At 41.6% G+C, this 24,330-nt stretch overlaps 1 protein-coding gene and 1 long non-coding RNA gene across 2 annotated transcripts; one reads left to right on the top strand and one right to left on the bottom strand.

The window, feature by feature from the left end:
* LOC138990953 (uncharacterized) lies at window positions 1–22,405 on the bottom strand. Its single transcript, XR_011466977.1, has 3 exons — window positions 22,334–22,405; window positions 5,138–5,366; window positions 1–136 (listed from the first exon to the last, which is right to left on the bottom strand). It is a non-coding gene; the product is annotated as an uncharacterized lncRNA (long non-coding RNA).
* Window positions 1,699–23,780, top strand: OVCH2 (ovochymase 2). Its single transcript, XM_005887799.3, has 14 exons — window positions 1,699–1,786; window positions 5,091–5,200; window positions 7,157–7,248; window positions 9,030–9,202; window positions 9,559–9,654; window positions 9,886–10,037; window positions 11,125–11,322; window positions 12,449–12,464; window positions 14,627–14,717; window positions 15,367–15,491; window positions 16,243–16,383; window positions 16,757–16,887; window positions 22,445–22,538; window positions 23,257–23,780. Exons 1-14 carry the CDS (start codon window positions 1,699–1,701, stop codon window positions 23,436–23,438), a joined length of 1,689 nt encoding a protein of 562 aa, XP_005887861.3. The 3' UTR covers window positions 23,439–23,780.
* Window positions 23,781–24,330: the final 550 nt, after the last annotated feature.

Below are 24,330 nucleotides of genomic sequence, written 5' to 3'. Positions count from 1 at the left end.
TTTGGGGCCACAGAATGATTGCTCCAGTTTTGACCATTTTGTTCATTTTTCAGGAAGGAGGAAGGGGAAAAGTCCAGAGCCAAAAGATTTATGTCAGCTGAGTCCATCTAAACTTTTTTAGAGTATCCCTTGAACCCTAAATCAACAAAAAGAGCTCAGTGACAAGGCCTGTTCATATACAGAGGAAGCTGGAAAATGTCATTTGTTTTGTGTTTAAATTAGGCACTTTGAAGAACCCAACAAAATCAGGGTTCTATTACCAAGAAAAAAGGGGTGAATATACATAGGATATACAACCAGAAAACTTCACCCTATAATTTCAGATTAGTCATTACTATTGTTACTTTGTGCTTGGTTATATTTATATATATATATTTATATTTTTATATTTTTCTTTATACTTTTTATATTTTATTTTATATATATTATAGATATTTTTTTCTTTATTCATCATGGCCTCTTACATCTCTCTCCTTCCTTCTGGACTTAGTTTCTTCTGATGTACTTTCTTCATTTATTGGCTCTCTTATCAATGATTGCTGATATTAAACCCTCTTAAGTGGTTTTTTTTTTTTCCCAAAAAATATCTTTGTTTTACTCTTATTCTTAAAGGATCACTTAGTTGGGCATAAAACTCTAGGTTAATCCTCAGCTCTTTGAAAATATTATTTTCTTTCTGTTTGTGGATAAAGCCTCAAATGATGTTCGAGTGTCCTTCTTTTCATAAGGAAGTCTTGACTCTTCCCTAAATTTGCAGGTCTCACAAACTTTAGGTTTTAAAACGTCTTTGTTTGCATGTGTATTAGTTGTCTGTTATATTTTTATAGACTTATTTTGTAGAGGGGTATAAGTTGCCACATGAAAGAGACTTCTAGTTTGAAATTTCGGTTTTGGGCAGGTAATTTGTAAGAGTTGATAGAAAATTTTTCATATTGCTATGTGGTCACATAGGGCATTGGCCAATCCACAGGTGCCTCTTACACAGTGACTGCATCCCAAAAACTCAGCCAGGGAAAAGGAAGACAGATATAATCAGAGCTTCCTCCCTGTGCCACATCATCTACCAGGTATAGAAACCAAGGTAATTTAATTTTGCCTTCCACAAATGCAAAAAATGGTGAAAGAATGCGGTTCACAAATACCTCAATGAATAGTATCCTAAATTGATTTTCTGAGTGTGCTACCAAATTATCTTTCCTCTAACACATGGCTATAACCATCCATTTACATTTGGAAAACAAGAGAAAGACAGATGTTTCAGGATATTCTGATAGGTTATTTGCAAGTATGTAGGAGAGTCTATCATTGCAAATGAGGACAACTTTGATATTCAATCCTCTTGTAGAACATGGTAACCTGTCCCAAGAAGCAAGTACTGTTTGCAAATGGAAGCCTTAAGTCACCAACCTCTTGGCTTGCCAGATAAACTCTGGGGGAAGCAATGAATTGACGTGGGTGTAAAGGGACATGTACTATTGCTTGATCAAGAGTATGCTTCTGTGGTTGACTCCCCACATCTTTCAAAGATCTTTGCAAGAAACCACATTCAGAAACATCATTTGGACATGGTTGAATGCCTCATGTCTTGGTTAATGAGTAACCTTCTTTTAAGTTGGTATATTTCTGCTCTCACAAAGCTTTCTATTTTGGTTCTCTTCAGTCTCTCTAAAATTTCAGGGAAAAATTCTGAGTTTCAAAATGCATATAAGCAAGAAGAAGCTCATTTTACTATTTGGAATAATCTTTTTGGAACAGAGTAAATCTGCAACTCTCTCTCTCCCCAAAGGTAAGTTCTAGGAAGTGTATCACTATCTTTGAAGAAATAACCTTTGCTGGCAGTGGGGTGGGTATTACAGTTTCACTCCATATTCCTTTGGGAGAACAGGAGAAGCAAATATATTCTGGAGATCTAATTAGATTTCATGTAATTAATTTGGACTTCTCTCCTGCAATCATCATTGGAGAAGGAAATGGCAACCCACTCCAGTGTTATTGCCTGGAGAATCCCAGGGACGGGGGAGCCTGGTGGGCTGCCGTCTATGGGGTCGCACAGAGTCAGACATGACTGAAGCAACTTAGCAGCAGCAGCAGCAGCCTGCAATCATCATATTAAAGTGAATAGAAAATTTATGGAATACAAAATACAACTTGGATAAGTTGCACTGATTTGGAAAAGACTGGAATTATTCATTTATTTGAACACATTCTACAATCCCATCTCCTTTAATGGAACAAATTCGAGAAATGAGCATAAATTTGGAAGCATTTGTAATCTTTTAAAAAATTATACTTTTTACTGTAGTTTGGTCTTCCCTGGTGGCTCAGCTGGTAAAGAATCCACCTGCAATGCAGGAGACCTGGGTTCAATCCCTGGATTGGGAAGATCCCTTGGAGAAGGGAAAGGCTACCCACTCCAGTATTTTGGCCTGGAGAATTCCACGGAGCTTATAGTCCATAAAGTCACAAAGAGTCAGACACAACTGAGCAACTTTCACTTACTGTACTTTATACAATATACTGCTATAAATAGAAGGTGTGAAGCCTGTTTACTGCAGTATATTTTGTATATAAATGATGTTTTTTTCTTCAAGTAACATAAGCTAAGAACAGTTCTTGGCAATCTTCTTCATAGTCAGATTTGTACTTCAAGAATCATCGTATTTTTTTATTTTTCCTTCAATGGGTTCAGGAAATACTAAATGTTATGTATACAAAGGTATTTATGATTCAGTTAACTGAAACAGCTAGAAAATAAGCTTTTGATTCAGCATTATGCCTGCTCTGGATTCAGAATCAAAAGACAGGGTTACATCCGTGCTTTGTCATTAATTAACTGTGCATCTCTTTGATTCTTCATTTTCCCATCTGTACTGTGGGGATAATAGTGCTTGATTTATAGTCAGAGAATGGAAATTAAATGAGAAGCTATTTGAAAAAGTTTTGGATATTTTAACATATTGATCTAAATAGCTATGCTTTCACAGATATTTTCTCAAGAAAAGTCATTTGTCCATCCTTCCAATTTTTCTAAGAGTCCACTGTATGTTAGGAATGTGCTAAGTCTTGGAAATACAGAGATGAATAAAACAGATTTTTTTCATTTTCATAGTAAATGAGGATACAGGAAAAGAATTTTCTATCCCACTATTTCATGGTGAAAACTATAAAAAGGGAGAGGAAAGGGTTTTACAGAGGAGAGACACTTAAGACAGTTTGAGGAAATCAAGGAAGACGCCTCAATTGAAGTGATCTCCAAGCTGAAGAATAGGGATTAGAGGATTCAACTAGGTAAAGAAGTGGGGCAAATGTGAGGCAGGGCATTCAGGCCTTCCAGGAGAACATGTGGAGAAGAATGACCTGCAGTAGGGACAGAAGGTGGATCTTCCCTGATTACCAAGCAGAATGATAAGTACATGGAGGTTCACTTATACTGTTCTCTCTACTTTTGGAGAGATTTTCACTTTTCCATCACAAAAAGGTAAAAGCATAAACAACCAAGTAGAAATATGAGCAAAGATACAAAACTTCAATACATGGAAAAATAAACACTAGTTACTAGTAAATAAATTTGAAAAATTTGATGTCACCGATAATTAGGCAAACTAAAAATTAACAATGCATTTTAAGCATCTTAATCTAGTCCATCTCTTAGCTGAGGAGTCCAAAATAAAACAAACAAAAAAAGGCAGAACAAACATTTGAGAGTAACTAAATGCAGATTTTTCAAGGATAAAATGTTTTTTCCATAAAAAGCAAAGGGTTCTTTTTCCCATTACCTAGTAATCCTTCTCCAGAGAAGGCAATGGGAACCCACTCCAGTACTCTTGCCTAGAGAATCCCAAGGATGGAGGAGCCTTGTAGGCTGCAGTCCATGGGGTCGCAAAGAGTCGGACACGACTGAGCGACTTCATTTTCACTTTTCACTTTCATGCATTGGAGAAGGAAATGGCAACCCACTCCAGTGTTCTTGCCTGGAGAATCCCAGGGATGGCGAAGCCTGGTGGGCTGCCATCTCTGGGGTCGCACAGAGTCGGTCGGACACGACTGAAGCAACTTAGCGGCAGCAGCAGTAACCCTTCTACCCTAACACCATTCTAGTATGTGAATTAACGTACCATCTCCTTTCTAGTCCACTATCATTAAACAATCTGTTACTTTCCACTCTTAGAATTAAATCTAATATTTGACTGTGCCAGGCACTACTGACCATGATCAGAGACTTCATCTCCTGGGTCAAGCAGAGGGAAAGATGCTAACACAAATACAGTGAAAGGCAGACTACAGGGGCTTCTCTGGTGGCTCAGTGGTAAAGAATCTGCCTGCCAATACAGGAGACATGGATTTGATCCCTGATCCAGGAAGATCCCACACGCCACAGAGCAACTAGGCCCATGCGCCACATCTACTGAGCCTCTGCTCCGGAGTCTGGAAGACACAACCACTGAGCCCATGTGCCCCAGCTACTGAAGCCTGCAAGCCCTAGAGCCCGTGCTCCACAACAAGAGAACCATTGCAATGAGAAGTCTGTGCACTGCAACCAGAGATACAGTGCCCCGCTTGTCGCAACTAGAGAAAAGCCCACAGAGCAACAAAGACCCAGCACAGCCAAAGAAATACATAAATAAATAAAATTACTTTTTAAAAAAGTTTAAGGCAAATTGTAGTATCACCCATTCAACCAATTAATTGAGCAACGTCTGGGCATCAGTCTAGTGGGTTTGAAAGAATAACCACAATGGAATGTAATAAGTGACACAGAAGCACAGAGCGCTCTGAGGAGCCTGTAAGGGGCCAAATGGCTTAGAATCAAAAGGGGACTGCATTCGTGCTAACCCGGTGGAGATCTACCTCTAAGGCCCTAAATCTTCATATCTGAAAAGTAGATCTTCACAATATGCAGGTTCTATGTGAAAAAGCTGAACAATTGCTTATACTGCAAATCACAGTGAATCCCACAAGTAATTTAAAGCCATTTTGTACTATTTCTACCTGCTCTATGTCTTCCAGTATTTCTTGCTCAGAAGAGTTTCCTGTATACCTCAGAACTAACAGTTATCTAATCTCCAAATTTTTGTCCTTCCCCTCCCCAGTTTCCACTTGTGGGCAGAGTCCAGTGAAGTCACAGCCTTTGAATTACCTGAACATTTTCAGTCGCATCGTTGGGGGAAGGCAAGTGGCAAAGGGTTCCTACCCTTGGCAGGTGAGTCTCAGGAAACCTTCTCTGGTAGGATTATGAGCTGCCTCAATTGGATCTCTCAGGATCTCATGCTACTCATCAGTATGCTCCGTTCTGCTTAGTTCATCACCAGAGATCTCATGAGTGTGTACAAGGATCCAAGAGCCTCCTGATGTTCGTTAGTTAACTTCTAGAAAAGATGTGTTCAGAATAGTTACAAGCACTATTCTCTGACTCCAAAATTTAGAAATGCCATCCCAAACTTTCAGTCCCTAAGACAAAAATCCCACTTCAAATTTGTAATTTAAAAAATAATTTTCTGATTCAATAAACATATTTAAAACATACCTATCTTGTTATCGTTAAAGATGATGAGGGAAGTCAAAGGTGTCATATCCATGGGTCTACTTTATGTTTGGGGTGTAAGGTTCATACCTATACCATAGGGCCCTTCAGAGAACAATCAAGAGTTTATAGTATATAGTTAGTCTCCTTAGTATACAGTTGGTGTCCTCAGAATTCTGTGTCAATGTAATTTCCTGGTCCTTCTGTGCCTATAGAAACAAGTTTCTGCTTCTGCCCCTAGACTATGGTTTTCTCATTTATCATCTTTGAAAGTCTCCCAATTTTCTTTACCCTGGGACCCATCTTGTCTCTTCATTTTGTAAGTAGAGAGATAGTTTTTTATTTTCACTTCTCTGAGTCAGTCATATTAACTTTTATCAGTGGATATTTAGCAACGATTGGTTGATTGAATTTTTGTTCAGTGGGTGATGGAATGGCTGAATCATTGTTATTTGATTAACTGATGAATTAATTATTTGGTTGAAGAGTTGGTTTATCAGTTTCTTACTTGGCCAATTAGTTGGCCAGTCATTTCAGAAGTTCACATTTAAATCATAGTCACAGATTCACAGACTTTTACTTACTTGTGCTTTATTCTGTTCTTAGCCTTTTCTCTGTACTATTTGTTTTAATTGCTCATAGAAAAAATTTTGATCAAAAAGGAGACAATTCTAAAAAATTGCTTTTTTCTAATTCCAGCAATGGAAGTAAAAGTATTTATTGTACCCTCTAAGTCACGTTGGAGGCAAGCCAAGTATCACGAGCAGGATGGGATACGATAGGGAGGGGGAGAGGGTGGGAAGACTTGGGAGAATGGCATTGAAACATGCCAAATGTCATGTATGAAACGAGATGCCAGTCCAGGTTCCATGCACGATGCTGGATGCTTGGGGCTGGTGCACTGGGACGACCCAGAGGGATGGTGTGGGGAGGGAGGAGGGAGGAGGGTTCAGGATGGGGATCACATGTATACCTGTGGTGGATTCATTTTGATATTTGGCAAAACTAATACAATTATGTAAGGTTTAAAAATAAAATTAATTTTAAAAAAAAGCAAAAAAAAAAAAAAAAATATACTGCAGAGATTGATCTAAAAATAAGATTGAAGAAATTGTAAAGGTTAAATAGTTAGACTGTTAAGAAAGCAATAAATCCAAACTATTTCTCTGGGATACCTAGAGGAATTGGAACAGACTTTGGAAGACTCCCTTAGCCCTCACCTTTGTCTTTATCCCAGACTTTTTCATCTGGTCTATGCTGTATCTTGTGTCTGTCTGTCTGTCTGTCTCTCTCTCTCTCTCTCTCTCTCTCTCCATTCACAGATATCATTCACATTGTTAGAGTAACAGACTGGCTGAGCATTATCGTATAAATAAATACCCCCAATTTTTGCTACCAGCTTGCTAAAGCCTCCAGTGAACTACCTCTCTTGTGGACCAGGGGTGGGAATATTCTGAGTCTGGCTTTGCCCTTCTTTCTGAACTATAGTGTGCTTGGTCTACCCCTTCACAGTTCATGATTTCTGATATTTATGAGTAAGATATCTGGCTCTCTTTTTCAGAATATGCTCAGTCTCCAGACTTGGGGGGATCCCAGGGCATTAACTTGCTCCCATTTAAGGTCTTTGTAACTCAGGTGTCTCTGAAACAAAGGCAGAAGCATGTCTGTGGTGGGACCATCATCTCTCCACAGTGGGTGATCACGGCTGCTCACTGCGTTGCAAACAGGTAAGGAAAGTCCAGCCGATTGATAAAGGTCAGATTACCTTTCTTCTTCCTGGGAATCAGCAGCAATAACTCTCTTAAAATATGGGATGGTGCAATGATTGCTTAAGGGAAGACATGCTGGTTGCATAATATAAATAGGGCTCAAAGACATTGTCAAGGGCTCTAAACTTGATAGAAAACATGCATTCCTTATAGGAGTGAATACTTTGATATTTAAAATGACTGGATTAATAAAGAATAATATCCAAGTGAGAAAAAAAAGCATCACAAAGATAGATTTGTGAAAGTTCTCCCCTAGTTTTCTTAAATTCCAGTGAAAAAATCATCCAGCTCATTATGCATCTTAATAATTGAATAAAAGAAAACAAAAGGAGGCCAATAAAACATGAAGAAGACTTCTGTGTCTTCCTTCCTATTGATCCTGGTTCTCTGAACTTTAACAATTTCCATTTTTATCCATTCTCTTGTGTGCTCCAAATGTTCTATTGTTGCCAGTGTTCTTGATACGCATAAAGCAGCACTCAAGATCGCGTCCCCCTATTTTCCCTCTTTCATTTCATGTCTGCAAACATCTCCTGGATATTTCCTTAAAGCTGTACACTAATAGCTATCAAAGATACAAAGATGACTCAGAGGTGAACCCTGCCCTCCGAGAGTTGATTGTTTAAAGAAGAGTCAACTGATAATTTCACTGCAGTGTGGAATGTGGTTAGGCTAGAAAGATGCTAGGGAAGTATGCCAAGAGAAAATGATGCCTTTTCCAATGTTGTATTAAATCATCTTTTCTGGATCCCCAGAGATCCCCTTCTAGATCCCTAAGGTCTTAATCCACATCAATGCATGCTGTCAAGTTCCTTTCAGAAACCTTTGCAGCAGGTAGAAGTAATATAGGTCTCCAGTCTTTCCCATGTTAGATCTCTAAAATACAAACACGAAGGAAGTAAGGGAAGATCCCCTCTTCCCATTACTGCAATCAGTCCCAAAGCTCTGAGTGTGCATACTCTCTGGGATATCAGAGTTATGATGCTATTATGTCTTTCATGGTATGCATTATGTATTAGATCTCTGGCATTAAAGCAGCCTTCTTGATGAGAATCACCAAATACTCCCAAAGGATATCAGTGATACCCCGTATGCAAGATAGCAAAAGAGACACAGATGTATAGAACAGTCTTTTGGACTCTGTGGGAGAGGGCGAGGGTGGATGATATGGGAGAATGGCATTGAAACATGTATATTATCATATGTGAAACGAATCGCCAGTCCAGGTTCAATGCATAAGACAGGGTGCTTGGGGCTGGTGCACTGGGATGACCCAGAGGGATGGGATGGGGAGGGAGGTGGGAGAGGGGTTCAGGATGGGGAACACATGTACACCCATGGTGGATTCATGTCAATGTATGGCAAAACCACTACAATATTGTAAAGTAATTAGCCTTCAATTAAAATAAATAAATTTATATTTTAAAAAAAGAGAGAGACCAAATCAACCATCTGGGGTAGCTTCAGATCTCTGAATTACAGTGTATACACAAACCCTTGGATGCTTAACAAATAACATTGCAAAGTATTCAGTTTATCTTATTATTAGTTCCCCATGAGGCTACTTTCACTAGTCCCCACTCACACTGGGAACCTCTACATTTGGAATCATTTTTCTGTTCAGAAGCTGCACACATGCCTTCTCCATCCATCTCATTTTGAAGAGGTCAGTTTGTCAACCATTACAACTGTACTCAGCTTCAGTGAAATCCATCCCTTTTACTCTTTCCTCCTCATAGAAATACTGTATCAACATTCAATGTTACTGCTGGTGAATATGACTTGAGATATGTGGAGCCAGGAGAGCAAACCCTCACCATTGAGACCATCATCATACACCCACACTTCTCTACCAAGAAACCAATGGATTATGATATCGCTCTTTTGAAGATGGCTGGAGCTTTCCGTTTTGGTAAACATTTGAAGTTTACTCTGAATTGTCCACCCCATGTTCTCTAGAACTTCTGTTCCATAGCACAGTTACTAAAGTATAAATTATGTAGCATGTGCCCAAAATTTCTGGATCATGGACTTTGAGACAGAAAATCAAGGTGGGGTTCCCCTACCTGAAACTCATTTTGCTTGTGACTTTAGAGATACAATTAAGTGGAGTCAAGAAAGAGTCTGTCTTTCTTTGATAAAAGACCCCTGGAGGTGCCAGAGACATCACAAGGCCTTGGGGGATCCACCTAGATGCCCACTGGTGAGTGGCTTGTGGTGTCTCTCCCCCATGAATGAAACGAGCCCTGCCTTGCTCTTTTTCTTCAGATCAGTTTGTGGGGCCCATGTGTCTTCCAGAGCCAGGGGAGCGATTTAAGCCTGGATTCATTTGTACAACCGCAGGCTGGGGCCGCTTGAGTGAAAGTAAGAACTTCCGTATTCTGCTCTTAATCTGATATCAGAACTTTCTGGTAGGTAATCAGAAAATAGAATTTTTAACCTATTTGTAAAAGACCATGTGTAAACATTTTTAAAAATAGAGAATGCCACATTGTACTTAAAAATTCAAATCTTTCCAAAAGACACAAGCCTGAATGGGGCATCTTCAATGCAGGGAGGTGAAAGAGTACCCTGCTGGGGTTCTGTGTTTTCTAGATGGCATCTCTCCGCAAGTCTTGCAGGAAGTGAACCTGCCCATTTTGACCCAGGATGAGTGTATTACAGCTCTGTTGACCCTAGAGAAACCCATCAGTGGGCGGACCTTTCTCTGCACAGGCTTCCCAGATGGAGGAAGAGATGCATGTCAGGTAGGTGGGAGTGGTCGGGCTGACAGGTCCCAGACAGAGCTTCCCTCAGATTTGTCATCAGATGAGAGGCTGAAATAAGGCTATAGGAAAGACTAGACTCTGGGAAGAAGGATCAGGAGTGAGAAGGGAGGTCAAGTCAAAATAAAGGGACAATTTCCTTCACTGTTCACCTGAAATTATCACAGCATGTTTAATCAGCGACCTGGGTTTGATCCCTGGGTTGGAAAGATTCCCTAGAGAAGGGAAAGGCTACTCACTCCAGTACTCTGGCCTGGAGAATTCCATGACTAGTCACTGTATAGTCCATGGGGTCCAAAGAGTCGGACACACTGAGTGACTTTCACTTTCATACCTCAATACAAGATAAAAAGTTCAAAAAAAGAAAAGCTTCAGGCTCCAGAAAGAGTATAAATCTGTTCAAAATATCAAAAGTATTCATAATTATTAGTGACATCATAATGATATTTCCAATGTGTGTATGTTATCAAATACCTAGTTTCTAAACTTTTTGGTGACTGTCAATGATATCTCTTGGTTATTTATTACCAATAAATAACTGATTTGAAAAGACAAAATTAAAGGGACAGTTTAAACAACCTGTTTTTAGCAAGGACTGTGATTTCAGAGGAGGTCTTGTGCTCTTTCCAAAAGACCAAACATTGAAAATGATGCCAACAATGAACTCAGAGTTCTCCAGCCTGAAGGACAGGTGGCTCCTTCCTACTTAGAGATTTCTGGTTTGTGTATAATGGGAGCTTTTCTTTCTCTCCATCCCTCCTGCCAACCAGGAACTAAGGTCAATATGACTACTGGACAAAACTTCTCTGAGTCTGTAGGATGAGACAGGAGAGGGAAACAATGTGATATCTGATGAAAGCCCCAGATGGGGAAGAAGGAGGTGGATTTGGTGGACTCCAGTGGTATTTCAGGAGCGAATGTGAATTGTACTTGCCTGTTCTCTCAGGTCCTTGAGTCCAAAGTATTAGAAGCGAAGAAATTCATTGATCAATTTATTGACCTTTGTCTAGCATCTTTGTGGGGCATAGACACTGACAACGATGGTAACAGAGATCTTTTCTCCCTACAGGGAGACTCAGGAGGTTCCCTCATGTGCCGGAATAAGAAAGGGACTTGGACTATGGCTGGTGTGACTTCCTGGGGTTTGGGCTGTGGTCGAGGCTGGAAAAACAATCTGCAGAAAGATGATCAAGGATCCCCTGGGATCTTCACAGATCTTACTAAAGTGCTTTCGTGGATCCACAAACACATCCGAATTGGTAATCAAGCCAAAACATAAGGTCAAGAAGCTAGGGAAGGAGAGAACATCAGCAGAGTCTAGGCAAGTCAAGATCATTGAGCAGACGGACTCTGCTTTCATTCTGAGTGTCTCGCATAAGGATTGTGGTATTTACTGAGTCTAAAAAAAGGACTAACTATGATTCACACAGCATACAGCTATTCAATGAAACATGAGTACATCCATCCTAGACTTTGTCAAATTTGCATTTAATTGAAACTGTCTCAGCTGGTGATATGTTTCCACCACTTCTCACTGTGCTAGCAAGATTCAGCAAGCTGTAGCATAGGTTGGTGGTTATCAACCAGGGGGAATTTTGCCCCTTCAGGGGACAATGAGTGGAGACATTTTTGGTTGTCACAACAGGAGAGAGAGGAACCACTGGTGTCTAGTGGGTAGGGGGCCATGGATGCTGCTAAGCATCCTACAAGGCACAGGAGAGCACCCCCACTCCCACCCAGCAAAGAAGGATTCAGCCCCAAATGTTAATAATGCTGTGGCTGAGAAGGCCTGACCTAGAGCCAGGTACAGTAAATCTGAAAAGGCCAAGGTCTATATACATCCTTCTACTAGACTGACCAATGAGTTAATTGAAACTTCATTTTTTTGCCTCCAAATCCAACTTAACTGGTGGCTTCCAACCTCGATAGGACTTATGTTCTTCCCAAAGGGGTTAATTCAAACTAGTTCAGGAAAAACTTGTGATTGTGTTCACGTTTATGGAACACTCACAGGTATTTGAGTCCTCAGTTCAAGTCATAGCTACCTCAGCATCTCTTTTGTGATTATGGGTACGTTATTTCCATCTCCAGCCTTTCTTTTCATGAAAAATTAGAAGGGTAGCCCAGATGACCTCTTCTTGCTTTGCATAATCCCCAAGCCAATGAACACACTTAATAAAGAGAGTGAACCATTTTCTTAAAACACAAAGGCTCCTCTGCTGCTTTGTCAATTTATCCCTTCTGTTCTCTCCACAGATTATATTTTCATTAGTTGCAAACTGACTTAAAAACCTCTGCACTTTTGGGCCAGGGAGATGCTAACTTCTTGAAATATTGTTCAAGATACCACAAACCTTGAATCCCATCTTTCTTTTTCTTTCCCAGGGAAGCAGAGAAAGAGCTCCAGAGGTGGGTATTTTTCATCGCCTGTTCTTCTGGGAGCATGAATTAATCTCTACTATTTCTGAATATCGGTTGCCTTTATAATCAGAAGTCTTCCTCTGCAAGAGTTCTCCATACTGACTATGCATGACAACACCACTGGGCACACTCGGTCATTCATCCCCAGCCAGTGAGGGCGCACCCTCACCAGCAGGAGCCCACACTCCCTTCCAGTTCACTTCTTGTCAATCCAGAGCTCCAGCTCAAGTCAACAAACAGTTGTCAAATTCTCAGTTTGGATCTCAGACATGAGGGAGGAGGTGAAGTGGATAGTGGTCAGGTTTCTGAGCTCAGCTTGTTCAGAAAGCACAGGGAACCCACCCAGGGTTACATTGCAAGTCTTCAGTGAATTCACTCTGATTTGGCGCAAGCTCCTTTCTGCCTCTGAACCTGAGTCTCCTTATCCGAAAAGGAAGCAGTTTGGACCAGATGGTCTCAAAGGCATCTTTAGCTCAGCAGTTCTGTGAGCCTGTGGAGCCAACTCCAAAGAGCAAAGTGGGAAAAGAGTACCCTGAGAGCTCAGTGGAGAGAATGGCTGCTTCTAGCTGGAAAAAGACAAAAAGACACGGGAGGCTTTGGAGCACAGATATCTTTTAACCTGAACCTTAGAGAATAAAGGATGAATAAAATTTGTCAGGTGGGGATGGGATACAGGTAAAGAAAAATATTCCAGCTCAAGGAATCATTCTTATCAGAAGATGGATACTAAAAGATGAAGATAGGAAAATTTAGGGTGTAATCTTGCCTGGAAAATCCCATGGATGGAGGAGCCTGGTGGGCTGCAGTCCATGGGGTCGCTAAGAGTCGGACACGACTGCGTGACTTCACTTTCACTTTTCACTTTCATGCATTGGAGGAGGAAATGGCAACCCACTCCAGTGTTCTTGCCTGGAGAATCCCAGGGTTGTGGGAGCCTGGTGGGCTGCTGTCAATGGGGTTGCACAGAGTCGGACACGACTGAAGCAACTTAGCAGCAGCAGCAGAGACCCAGTAAGTCAAAGCAGCTAAAGTGTAGGATATGTGAGGGATTTTATGAGAAAGAAGATTAAACATATAACTTGAGACCAAATTATGGAAACTTTGAACACCAGTCAAAAAATTTAGATTTTATTGAGTAATAGGAGTTGACTAACTAGATAAATAGATTAGAGCTATACTGAATTGCTATAAGAACTGTACATAGGGAATAAACTGGAGGAGAAATAATGCATAGTAGAATTATGAGATTATGCATTAGTTCAAGAGATAAGAAAATAAGGCTTTATTTAGGGCAATGGCCAGAGAATGAAAAGGAGGGCATAGAAATAGGATGAACTAGGACTGGATAGTCACTAAAGTTAAGGATGGTGAGAAAAAAGGAGTGGAGGATGACACCAAATCTCTGAGCATGAAAAGCTAAGAACACAAAAAGTATTCAAATCAGAAGTACATGCAGTTTTGAAGACCCAAAGGAATTCTATTTGTGTACTCTTGCCTAGAAAATCCCATGGATGGAGGAGCCTGGTAGGCTGCAGTCCATGGGGTCGCTACAAGTCGGATGCAACTGAGTGACTTCACTTTCACTTTTCACTTGCACACAATGGAGAAGGCAATGGCAACCCACTCCAGTGTTATTGCCTGGAGAATCCCAGGGATGGCAGAGCCTGGTGGGCTGCCGTCTATGGGGTCGCACAGAGTCGGACACGACTGAGGTGACTTAGCAGCAGCAGCAGCAGCAGCAAGTTTAAAAGGAAGAGACCTATGAGGGGGTTGAAAAATCAGAAGTTTAGGTAGACATAATAATTAAAACTGAGAGTGTGAATGAACTAGGTCAGAAGGCTCATGTATAGAGAAATGAAAACTCAGAACAAAACCTAGGAAATACCTGCATCTGCAGAGTGGATTTCTGGGGTCAGAGAAAGAATAGTAAAGGAGAAGAAATCATAGAATCTCAAAGTTAAGCAAGATCTACAAGGAACAAAAAAGAATAAAGCGTCACAGAAGCCAAGACAGGAAAAGATTTCATGGAGAAAGGAAGGGTGCATGAAGAAGAGTCAAGGGGTCCCAGTGTCTGCATGTATTCTGGAGGGAGAGGGCTGCTGTGGCTAGCCATCACTGTTAGTCCTAATTCTCATGGCTTTCCCTCCCAGCCACATGCAGTGAGCAGGACCGCGTGGTCAGAGCATCGGAGGGGGAGCTGCACTTCCCAGAAAGCCCCTTCCTATATTATGAGAGCAAGCAGTGAGTAGCCCCCACTGTCACCCTTGCCCCAACTCTCACCTCCAGTTTTTTTTTTAACTTGTTTTATATCGGAATAGAGCCAATTACTAATGCTGTGATCATTTCAGGTGGACAGCAAAGGGACTCAGCCATACGTATACATGTATCCATTGTCCCCCAAACTCCCTTCTCATCTAGGCTGCCACATAACATTGAACAGAGTTCCCTGTGCTTATATAGTAAGATCTTCTTGGTTATTCATTTTAAACTTAGCAGTGTGTACATGTCCATCCCAAACTCCCTAACTATCCCTCTCCTCCATTCTCCCCCCACCACCCAGCAACCATAAGTTTGTTCTCTAAGTCTGTGAATCTGTTTTGTAAATAAGTTCATTTGTATCATTTCTTTTTAGATTCCACATATAAGGGATGCCATACAATATTCTTCTCTGACTTCACTCAGTATGACAATCTCTGGGTCCATCCACATTGCTGCAAATGGCATTATTTCATTCTTTTCAATGGCTGAGTAATATTCCATCAAAAATATGTACTGTATCTTCTTTATCCATTCCTTTGTCCCACCTCCAGTTTGACTCTGCCCCACTCATTGGACTGTGACAGCCACTTTCTACCTGAAAATAATACCCTCTCAATGTGTCTACCTGCAGACAGTGTGCCTGGACCCTGTTGGTACCAGAGGAAATGCATGTGCTCCTCAGTTTTTCCCACTTTGATGCAGAGTCTTGTGACCATAATTACCTGTCGATATATTCTTTAGAAGATACACTTATTGGTGAGTGGATTTTCACATTGTCAAATGGACACTATGCTATTACTTAACGGGGCCTGGTTATAATATGTCTGGCCCCAAGGCATTTATAAACAGCACACTTCCTGTCTCCACTGTTGAGACTTAGAATTGATGGTGGAAAGGAACGCAATCTGAGCCTGTGTGAGGGCTGGAAGGCCACAGTGCATTTCACTTACTGCCTTTGCTTCCCATGGAACCAGGCTTCCTAGACTCATTTGCCAGACCTGGTACCCATCGGGAGTAAAATGCAGATCTACAGCTGTGCCTCTCAGGGCCTCTCGGGCAGAATGCTGCTCTCCTGAGCATGAAAATAACCTTTACCTGCCTCATCCAGCTCAGAAGGAAGACAGCAACAGATAACCACAAGTCAGAGACAAAAGTTACTTATGTAAGAAACAGAAATGGAGGCGCATTCCTGTGGTTCTAAACTAGAGATGGTATGGTCCGTCCCCGCTTTCCCCCAGGAGACCTTTAACAATGTCTCAGGAGCAATTTTTGGTGGTCACAACTAGAGGGAACGTTGCAAAACAATTTTGCAGCCAGGATGCCGCAAAACATCCTACAATGTGCAGAACAGCCTGAACACAGAACGTTCCAGTTCAGAACATCAGAAGGTTGAGAAGCCCTGATTCAGACAAGCCTGCCCTGTCATGAATGTTCAGGAACCTGTAAGTCTTTTAATGGGTGCTGTTTTCTAGGCTCTGAGCAAAGACTCTCCTTTCTTATTTTGCAGCGAAATTCTGTGGAGAGAGACTGGCTTCATCAGTTCTTGTTGGCTCCAACGCTATAAGGCTGAGCTTCATCTCTGATAACACAGATAATGCCGTTGGGTTTAATCTCACCTATAAAGCTGTTAAACCAAACTACCTTCCTGGTAAAACTGTTTACTCTTATCATACACTATGCTGACCTTTTGCAGAAGTTGAGGCCCCATAGGAATTAGATGATGGGTAGGGAAACCACCAAGGCCCACTGAGCTCCACAGCAAAGAAGAGCCCTAGGTCAGTAAGACACGGGGTACGGGGGCTCTTCGTGCAGTCTTGCAAATGCATGCTTGTTGCCCACCCACATGAGCCAAGAGAGCTTGATGACTTCTCCAGAACCAGTGCACAGACTTCCCCCTTCTTGATGGCTCTGCCTGAAGAGCCAGTTCAGGCATCTTTCATGGGGGACACAAGGGTGAGAACAAAGAGGTCCCCTCTGTCCACGGTGATGCCACTGCTTGGACCTTCTCCTTTGTATTGCAGATTCTGGATGCGACTCCTTAACGATCCTGTTTGAAGAAGGCCTCATACAGAGTCCTCACTATCCTGAAGACTACAGCAACATGGCCAGCTGCAACTGGGTCTTTCAAGCCCCCAAACATTATCTAGTTAAGGTACCCTTACTTGGCTGTGGATCTCCACAGAATCGCTTACATGGACACCATGAGGGCAGAGGCTTTTATCTGATGCATTTGCTGCTGTATTCCTTGTACCTAGAACCTAGCACCTGGCACACAAATCTCTTGATAAATACTTGGTGTCAGACCGGCGTATTCTGTCCTGCAACTACCCACACTTGCCACTAGATGGCAACTGTGCGCTTTCAGTTCAGTTCAGTCGCTCAGTCGTCTCCGACTCTTTGCCACCTCATAAACTGCAGCACAGCTGCTTCTCTGTCCATCACCAACTCCCGGAGCTGACTCAAACTCGTGTTCATCGGTGATGCCATCCAATTATCTCGTCCTCTGTCACCCCCTTCTCCTCTTGCCTTCAATCTTTCCCATCATCAGGGTCTTTTCAAATGTCAGTTCTTCACACCAGGTGACCAGAGTATTGAAGTTTCAGCTTCAGCATCAGTCCTTCTAAAGAATATTCAGGACTGATTTCCATTAGGATTGACTCGTTGGATCTCCTTGCAGTCCAAGGGACTCTCAAGAGTCTTCTCCAACACCACAGTTCAAAAAGCATCAATTCCTTGGCGCTCAGCTTTCTTCACAGTCCAACTCTCACATCCATACATGATCACGGGAAAAACCATAGCCTTGATTAGACCGACCTTGGTTGGCAAAGTAATGTCTCTGCTTTTGAATATGCTATCTAGGTTGGTCATAGTTTTTCTTCAAAGGAGCAAGCGTCTTTCAATTTCATGGCTGCAGTCACCATCTGCAGTGATTTTGGAGCCCCTCAAAATAGTTTCTCACTGTTTCCATTGTTTCCCCATCTATTTGCCATGAAGTGATGGGACCAGATGCCATGATCTTAGTTTTCTGAAGGTTGAGTTTTGTTGTTGTTTCTCTTTTTTTTTCTTTCTTTTTTCTTTTTTTTCCTTTCTTTTTTTTGTCTTTTAGAATGTTGAGTTTTAAGCCAACTTTGTCACTCTCCTCTTTCAATTTCATCAAGAGGCTCTTTAGTTCTTCGCTTTCTGCCATAAACATAGTATCATCTGCATATCTGAGGTTACTGATATTTCTTGTGGCAATCTTGATTCCAGCTTGTGCTTCTTCCAGCCCAGCATTTCCCATGGTGTACTTTGCAAAAAATTTAAATAAGCAGGGTGACAGTATACAGCCTTGTATACTCCTTTCCCAATCTGGAACCAGTTTGGTGTTCCATGTCCAGTTCTAACTGTTGCTTCTTGACCTGCATACAGATTTCTCAGGAGGCAGGTCAAGTGGTCTGGTATTGCCATCTCTTCAAGAAATTTCCAGTTTGTTGTGATCCACACAGTCAAAAGCTTTAGCATAGTCAATAAAGCAGAAATAGATGTTTTTCTGGAATTCTCTTGCTTTTTTAATGAGCCAAAGGATGTTGGCAATTTGATCTCTGGTTCCTCTGCCTTTTCTAAATCCAGCTTGAACATCTGGAACTTCATTGTTCATGTACTGTTGAAGTCTGGCTTAGAGAATTTTGAGCATTACTTTACTAGCATGTGAGATGAGTGCAATTGTGTGATAGTTTGAACATTCTTTGGCATTGCCTTTCTTTGGGATCCAGTCCTGTGGCCACTGCTGAGTTTTCCAAATTTTCCTGGTTTATTGAGTGCAGCGTTTTCACAGCATCATCTTCCAGGATTTGAAATAGCTCAACTGGAATTCCATCACCTCCACTAGCTTTGTTCGTAGTGATGCTTCCTAAGGCCCACTTGACTTCACATTCCACGATGTCTGGCTCTAGGTGAGTGATCACACCATCGTGGTTATCTGGGTCATAAAGATCTTTTTTTGTATAGTTCTTTTGTGTATTCTTTCTGCCTCTTCTTAATATCTTCTGCTTCTGTTAGATCCATACAATTTCTGTCCTTTATTGAGCCCATCTTTGCATGAAATCTTCCCTTGGTATCTCTAATTTTCTTGAAGAGATCTCTAGTCTTTCCCATTCTATTGTTTACCTCTATTTCTTTTCATTGATCGCTGAGGAAGGCTTTCTTATCTCTCCTTGCTGTTCTTTGGAACTCTGCACTCAAATGGGTATTTTTTTCCTTTTCTCCTTTGCCTTTCACGTCTCTTCTTTTCACAGCTATTTCTAAGGCCTCCTCAGACAACAATTTTGCCTTTTTCTTTTCTTTTTCTTGGGGATGGTCTTGATCCTTGTCTCCTGTACAATGTCACGAACCTCCGTCCATAGATCTTCAGGCACTCTATCAGATCTAATCCCTTGAATCTATTTGTCACTTCCACTGTAAAATCATAAGGGATTTGATTTAGGCCATACCTGAATGGTCTAGTGGTTTTCCCCACTTTCTTCAATTTAAATCTGAATTTTGCAATAAGCAGTTCATGATCTGGGCCACAGTCAGCTCCTGGTCTTATTTTTGCTGACTGTATAGAGCTTCTCCATCTTTGGCTGCAAAGAATATAATCAATCTGATTTTGGTGTTGGCCATCTGATGATGTCCATGTGTAGAGTCTTCTCTTGTGTTTTTGGAAGAGGGTGTTTGCCATGACCAATGTGTTCTCTTGGCAAAACCCTGTTAGCCTTTGCCCTGCTTCATTTTGTACTCCAAGGCCAAATTTGCCTGTTACTCCAGGTATCTCTTGACTTCCTACTTTTGCATTCCAGTCCCCTATAATGAGAAGGACGTCTTTTTGGGGAGTTAGTTCTAAAAGGTCTTGTAGGTCTTCATAGAACCATTCAACTCAGCTTCTTCAGCATTACTGGTTGGGGCATAGACTTGGATTACTGTGAAATTGAATGGTTTCCCTTGGAAACGAACAGAGATCATTCTTTCATTTTTTAGATCAGAGGCAACTGTGTTCTTTACTTTTTGCCATTTTGTCCAACTGTGCACTTTACTTTTTGTCGTTTTTGAGTTGCAGAGGCAACTGTGCACTTTACTTTTTGTTGAAAAGCTGCCTTTACCTTTGTACCAGGTTAACTTGTTCCATCAATGTCTAGTCCTTTCAAGAAATAAGTATTTCTTCCTTATTAATTAAACTGTTACCAAACATGCTGTGGGACGTAGATAACAAAAGTGCAGAGCAGAACAGGTTCAGGGACTAGCATAATGTGTCGCAGGAGGGGTGACAGAAGGCGAGGCTGAGATCAAGGTGTGGAGGGCTTTAAATGTCAGGATACAGAAAGTATTCAGCCTTCGACGGCGGTGTTTCAGCCTTCTCTTTGCATGCTTGTTCACTTAACACTAGTGCGCTGTCTGCAGACATACCTTCAGGAAGATGGTGCTGCAGTCAGGGGAAGGGTGGAATTAGCATTTACTTAGAACATTTTCTCTTTAATTATTGAAAGCAAGAAAGTATATGAAGGAGACAAAGTAGATTATAAAACAATGGGGAAGCAGCAAGGGTGAACAAGACCTAGAAGTTCTTGTATATTTGAGGCCAAAAAAAAAAAAGATCTGACCTAGGAAAAACCAAATTGGTGCAGTGTTATGACAGTCCAGAGAAGAGAGCTTTTAAAACAAAAAACAAAACAAAGAAAGAGGTATGGCTAATAGCTTGAATTTCCTACACAAAGTTAGAATTTGAAGAGAAGGAGGACTCCTCCCTTCCTTGGCTCTCCTTCATCTCCCTCCCTCCCTCCACCACCTCTTCTCTTGATATATCTTGATCTCCTTCCCTCTTTTCTCTCTTCCTTCCACAGAGAAACCATTGAACAGCTCTGAAACCTTTTGTTCTTTTCAAACGTGCATTTAAATGTTAACAAAGTAAAAAGACAGAACTTTTTTAAAACATAAGGAGGACTGAGCGCATTATCCAGTCCCCACGTCACCCCTCATAAAGAAGGTAGAATAATTGAGATGGACAATTGAAAGGAGGTGGAGGTGGTGGCATCTGAAAGGTCAGGTGAGGTCAGATGTCAGTAGTAGAATGAGATCACACAGGTTTTAAATGTGAGAAGACACAGAGGAAGTAAGGCAAATATAGCTGTTGTCTTTCTAAAAGTTCCTGAAACCCAAGCGGAGTCAGGCAGACAGTTCAAGAAGCAGTGAGATTAAGGGAAGCTATGTAGTGGCAGGGCTTCCCTCGTAGCTCAGTTGGTAAAGAATCTGCCTACAATGCAGGAGACCCGGGTTCGATCCCTGGGTTGGGAAGATCCCCTGGAGAAGGGCATGGCAACCCACTCCAGTATTGTTGCCTGGAGAATCCCCTGGACAGAGGAGCCTGGCAGGCTACAGTCCGTGGGGTCGCAAGAGTCAGACATGACTTAGTGACTAGACCACTACCACCTTATAGTGACCGAGGAGAAAAGATGAAGTGTGAGCATATTTCCAAAAAGAGGAAGAAGACAAAATTTAGTTGAAAGTCTAAACATACAAGAGCTAGAAGTGATTCAAAAACACCTGTGCAGCCAGTATGCTGAGTGCCGCGTCAGTGAAAAGCTGCGCTCACATCCGCCAACGGCAGCATCACCCTGCAGGACCCATTTGAGACAGCCATTTGTAAGTTGCTGTGACGGGTCATGACTATGTGCACACCATTTGACTCAAAGGGAAAAGAGTCTATTTTTATTATTCATCATAAGTTTTATGGCTCTGCATGTCCTGTTCACCAACTTTGAACATTTTAAATTCTAAATTTTAAATATTATTGATATTAAACAAAACAGGTTTGTTGTTATTGCTCAGTCGCTAAGTCATGTCCAACTTTTTGCAGCCCCATGGACTGCAGCACAGCAGTCTTCCCTGTCCTTCACTATCTCCTGGAGTTTGCTCAGACTCGTGTTCACTGAGTCAGTGATGCTAACTAACCATCTCAGCCTCTGCAACCCCCTCACTTTAAAAAATATTTTTAACTTTCTTTATTTATTATAGGGATTATAGATCCCCTGTGTGGGAAATTTCTGGTTTAAAAAAGATTTATGTAATTTTCCTCCTTTTTTAAAACCTCTTTCCATAAGACAGAATGGTCAGAGTAACTGAAAGTATCTGTTTCCAGAAAGAATTCCAGGAAGGATTTAAGAAATGTTTGAGTGAATCCTATTTCTGACATGTCTCCTTGATCTCATGTCTTGTGACCATGAATCATCATTTGGCTCCATTTTTGTCCCAGACATACAGGCCTCTGTGTCTTTTGCCGAGTGTTTAGGATCCATTGAATCCCCGTCACATGCGTGTATAAAATCTAGACTGCTACCCCATCATTTCTATCTCCCACTGCTCCTCTCTTTAAACTCAATTGGTTAGGGATATCAGATTGCTTGAACATTGTTCTTTGAAGTTTCTTTGCTCCTCTAAGGAGGCAGCTGGGGAGCTCAAATATTTGCGCGTTTTCCCACCCTTACATTTGGCCCATAGTGGGGTGCTTACATGTTTCGAGAGGTTTGGGAGCCTGTGGTTTAGCATCTTTTCCTAAGTAATATAACTCATTCACGAATGCCCATTACCTTTCTCATCTTGCTCCAGAGCAAGCTGAACAACTGAAATTCTTCTGCTTGATCAAAATCAGTTAATGTATTCATATTGTCAACTCTAAATGTAAAGTGGAGCCTTCTCAGCTTTCATTTCAGGACCTAAAAATAGAAGAAAATGGAGACTGCACTTCCGACTATGTGAGCGTGCACAGGGATGTAGAAAGGAAGAAAGAAATAGGTTTGTGCAGGGGCTCTGTATCAATCTAGAGGGGTGGGATGGGGAGGGGATGGGAGGGAGGTTCAAAAGGGAGGGGATATATGCATACCTGTGGCTGATTCATGTTGAGGTGTGACATAAAACAACAAAATTCTGGAAAGCAATTATCCTTCAATTAAAAAAATAAATAAATTTTAAAAAACAAAGAAATAGGTTTGTGTTCCCTGGGAACCTCCAGTTTGCATCTGGATCTGGTCCTTCTTGGGAATCCTTTTAGGGAATAAACAGGATGTGGCTCAGTGTTCCTTTCCCTGCATCATCTCCATCCTTCCCTGTGCTCTCATCACCTCTCCTCCTTCTCCCCAGTTGTGGGGAGGCATGGAGCGAGGGTGGGGAGAGCTTCAGGGAAAATCAGAGAACCATTTGAATGGAAGGCCCACGTAGACTAGGGGTCAGAGGGGAAAGTGCCATTGAAATAAGCCCTGTGGCTGGAATCAGCTCTCTTAGTGGCATTCCCAATGGGGGTATTTGGGAGATAAACAGAATTGAAATGTTAGCAGGGTTAAATATGTAGTACAAAGAAGCAGTATGCCTTTTCCATTTTGAAGATGAATTGTGACATCCACCAGAAAAGTTTATTTCTTAAGTTACCTGAAGGACAATCTTTTTTCTTCTATCCACTGCCATGTCTATTTGCTGGGCCCTTGATCCGGTCGTGCCTGGGCTGGGCATGAATCAGCTCGGCTGTGTGGCTTTGCTGTCCCCACCCCCGTGGTGAGCATCACCAGGGTAATGTCCATCAGCTTCCAGTCCAATGAAAACGCGAACTTCAGAGGCTTCCAGGCTACAGTTTCCTTCATTCATGAAACAGGTAAGAGGACGGAGGTACCAACTCTGAGTCTCATCCTCCTGATGTGGTAAATAGAGCAAGCTTTAGAGCTCGGCCTGGGTACAGTCAACTCTTTATTCACCGAATCTATGAACCCTGAACCACTGCTCCTGGGGTAATGCGGAGGAGCTAGGTTCCTATCAGCCTCTGGTTTTGTTTGTATTTCTGTTTCAGGTCACCTTATTTAATATACATTGCTGATTCATTAACACTGAACTCACTCACAGCCAGTACCACTGTAACCTGTGCCTGAACAAAGTTATCCATCACAGGTATTTTCTCTGTAAGGCACGACCCAGCCTTTTTGCACTTACGAACACTAGATGGCACTGGAGCACTATGTTTAGGGCCATTTCAACCACCAAAAAAAGCACGAAAATGCAGAGACGCGTACTAGTGACTAAGAGTGAAGCAAGTCAGAAAGAAAAAAACAAATATCATAGATTAATGCATATAAGGGGAATCTAGAGAATGGTACAGATTATCTTATTTGCAAAGCAGAAATAGCGACATAGATGGAGAAAACAGATGTATGAATACCAAGAGGGGAAGGGGGATGGGGTGGGATGAATTGGGAGATTGGGATTGACATATACACACCATTGATACTATGTATAAACTAGATAACTAATTGAGAACCTACTGTGTAGCACAGGGAACTCTACTCAATGCTCTGTGATGACCTAAACGGAAAGGAAGTCCAAAAAAGAAGAAATATATATGTGTTCAGTTCAGTTCAGTCACTCAGTTGTGTCTGACTATTTGTGACCCCATGGACTGCAGCACGCCAGGCCTCCCTGTCCATCACCAACTCCTGGAATTTACTCAAACTCATGTCCATTGGGTCGGTGATGCCATCCAACCATCTCATCCTCTGTCATCCCTTTCTGCTCCTGCCTTCAATCTTTCCCAGCATCAGGGTCT

Source organism: Bos mutus, chromosome 15 (genome assembly GCF_027580195.1).
Source record: "Bos mutus isolate GX-2022 chromosome 15, NWIPB_WYAK_1.1, whole genome shotgun sequence".
Taxonomy (NCBI): domain Eukaryota; kingdom Metazoa; phylum Chordata; class Mammalia; order Artiodactyla; family Bovidae; genus Bos; species Bos mutus.
The sequence above is the reverse complement of the archived record's forward strand: the minus strand, read 5'-3'. Positions and strand labels throughout refer to the sequence as shown.

What these genes read in the sequence shown, in the direction of transcription:
- OVCH2 (XM_005887799.3), top strand. Translation starts at nt 1,699, where the DNA reads ATGCATATAAGCAAGAAGAAGCTCATTTTACTATTTGGAATAATCTTT. An exon ending in CTGGGGCCGCTTGAGTGAAA is followed by an intron (nt 9,655 to 9,885) that starts GTAAGAACTTCC and finishes TGTGTTTTCTAG; the next exon opens with ATGGCATCTCTCCGCAAGTC. An exon ending in GAGGAAGAGATGCATGTCAG is followed by an intron (nt 10,038 to 11,124) that starts GTAGGTGGGAGT and finishes TTCTCCCTACAG; the next exon opens with GGAGACTCAGGAGGTTCCCT.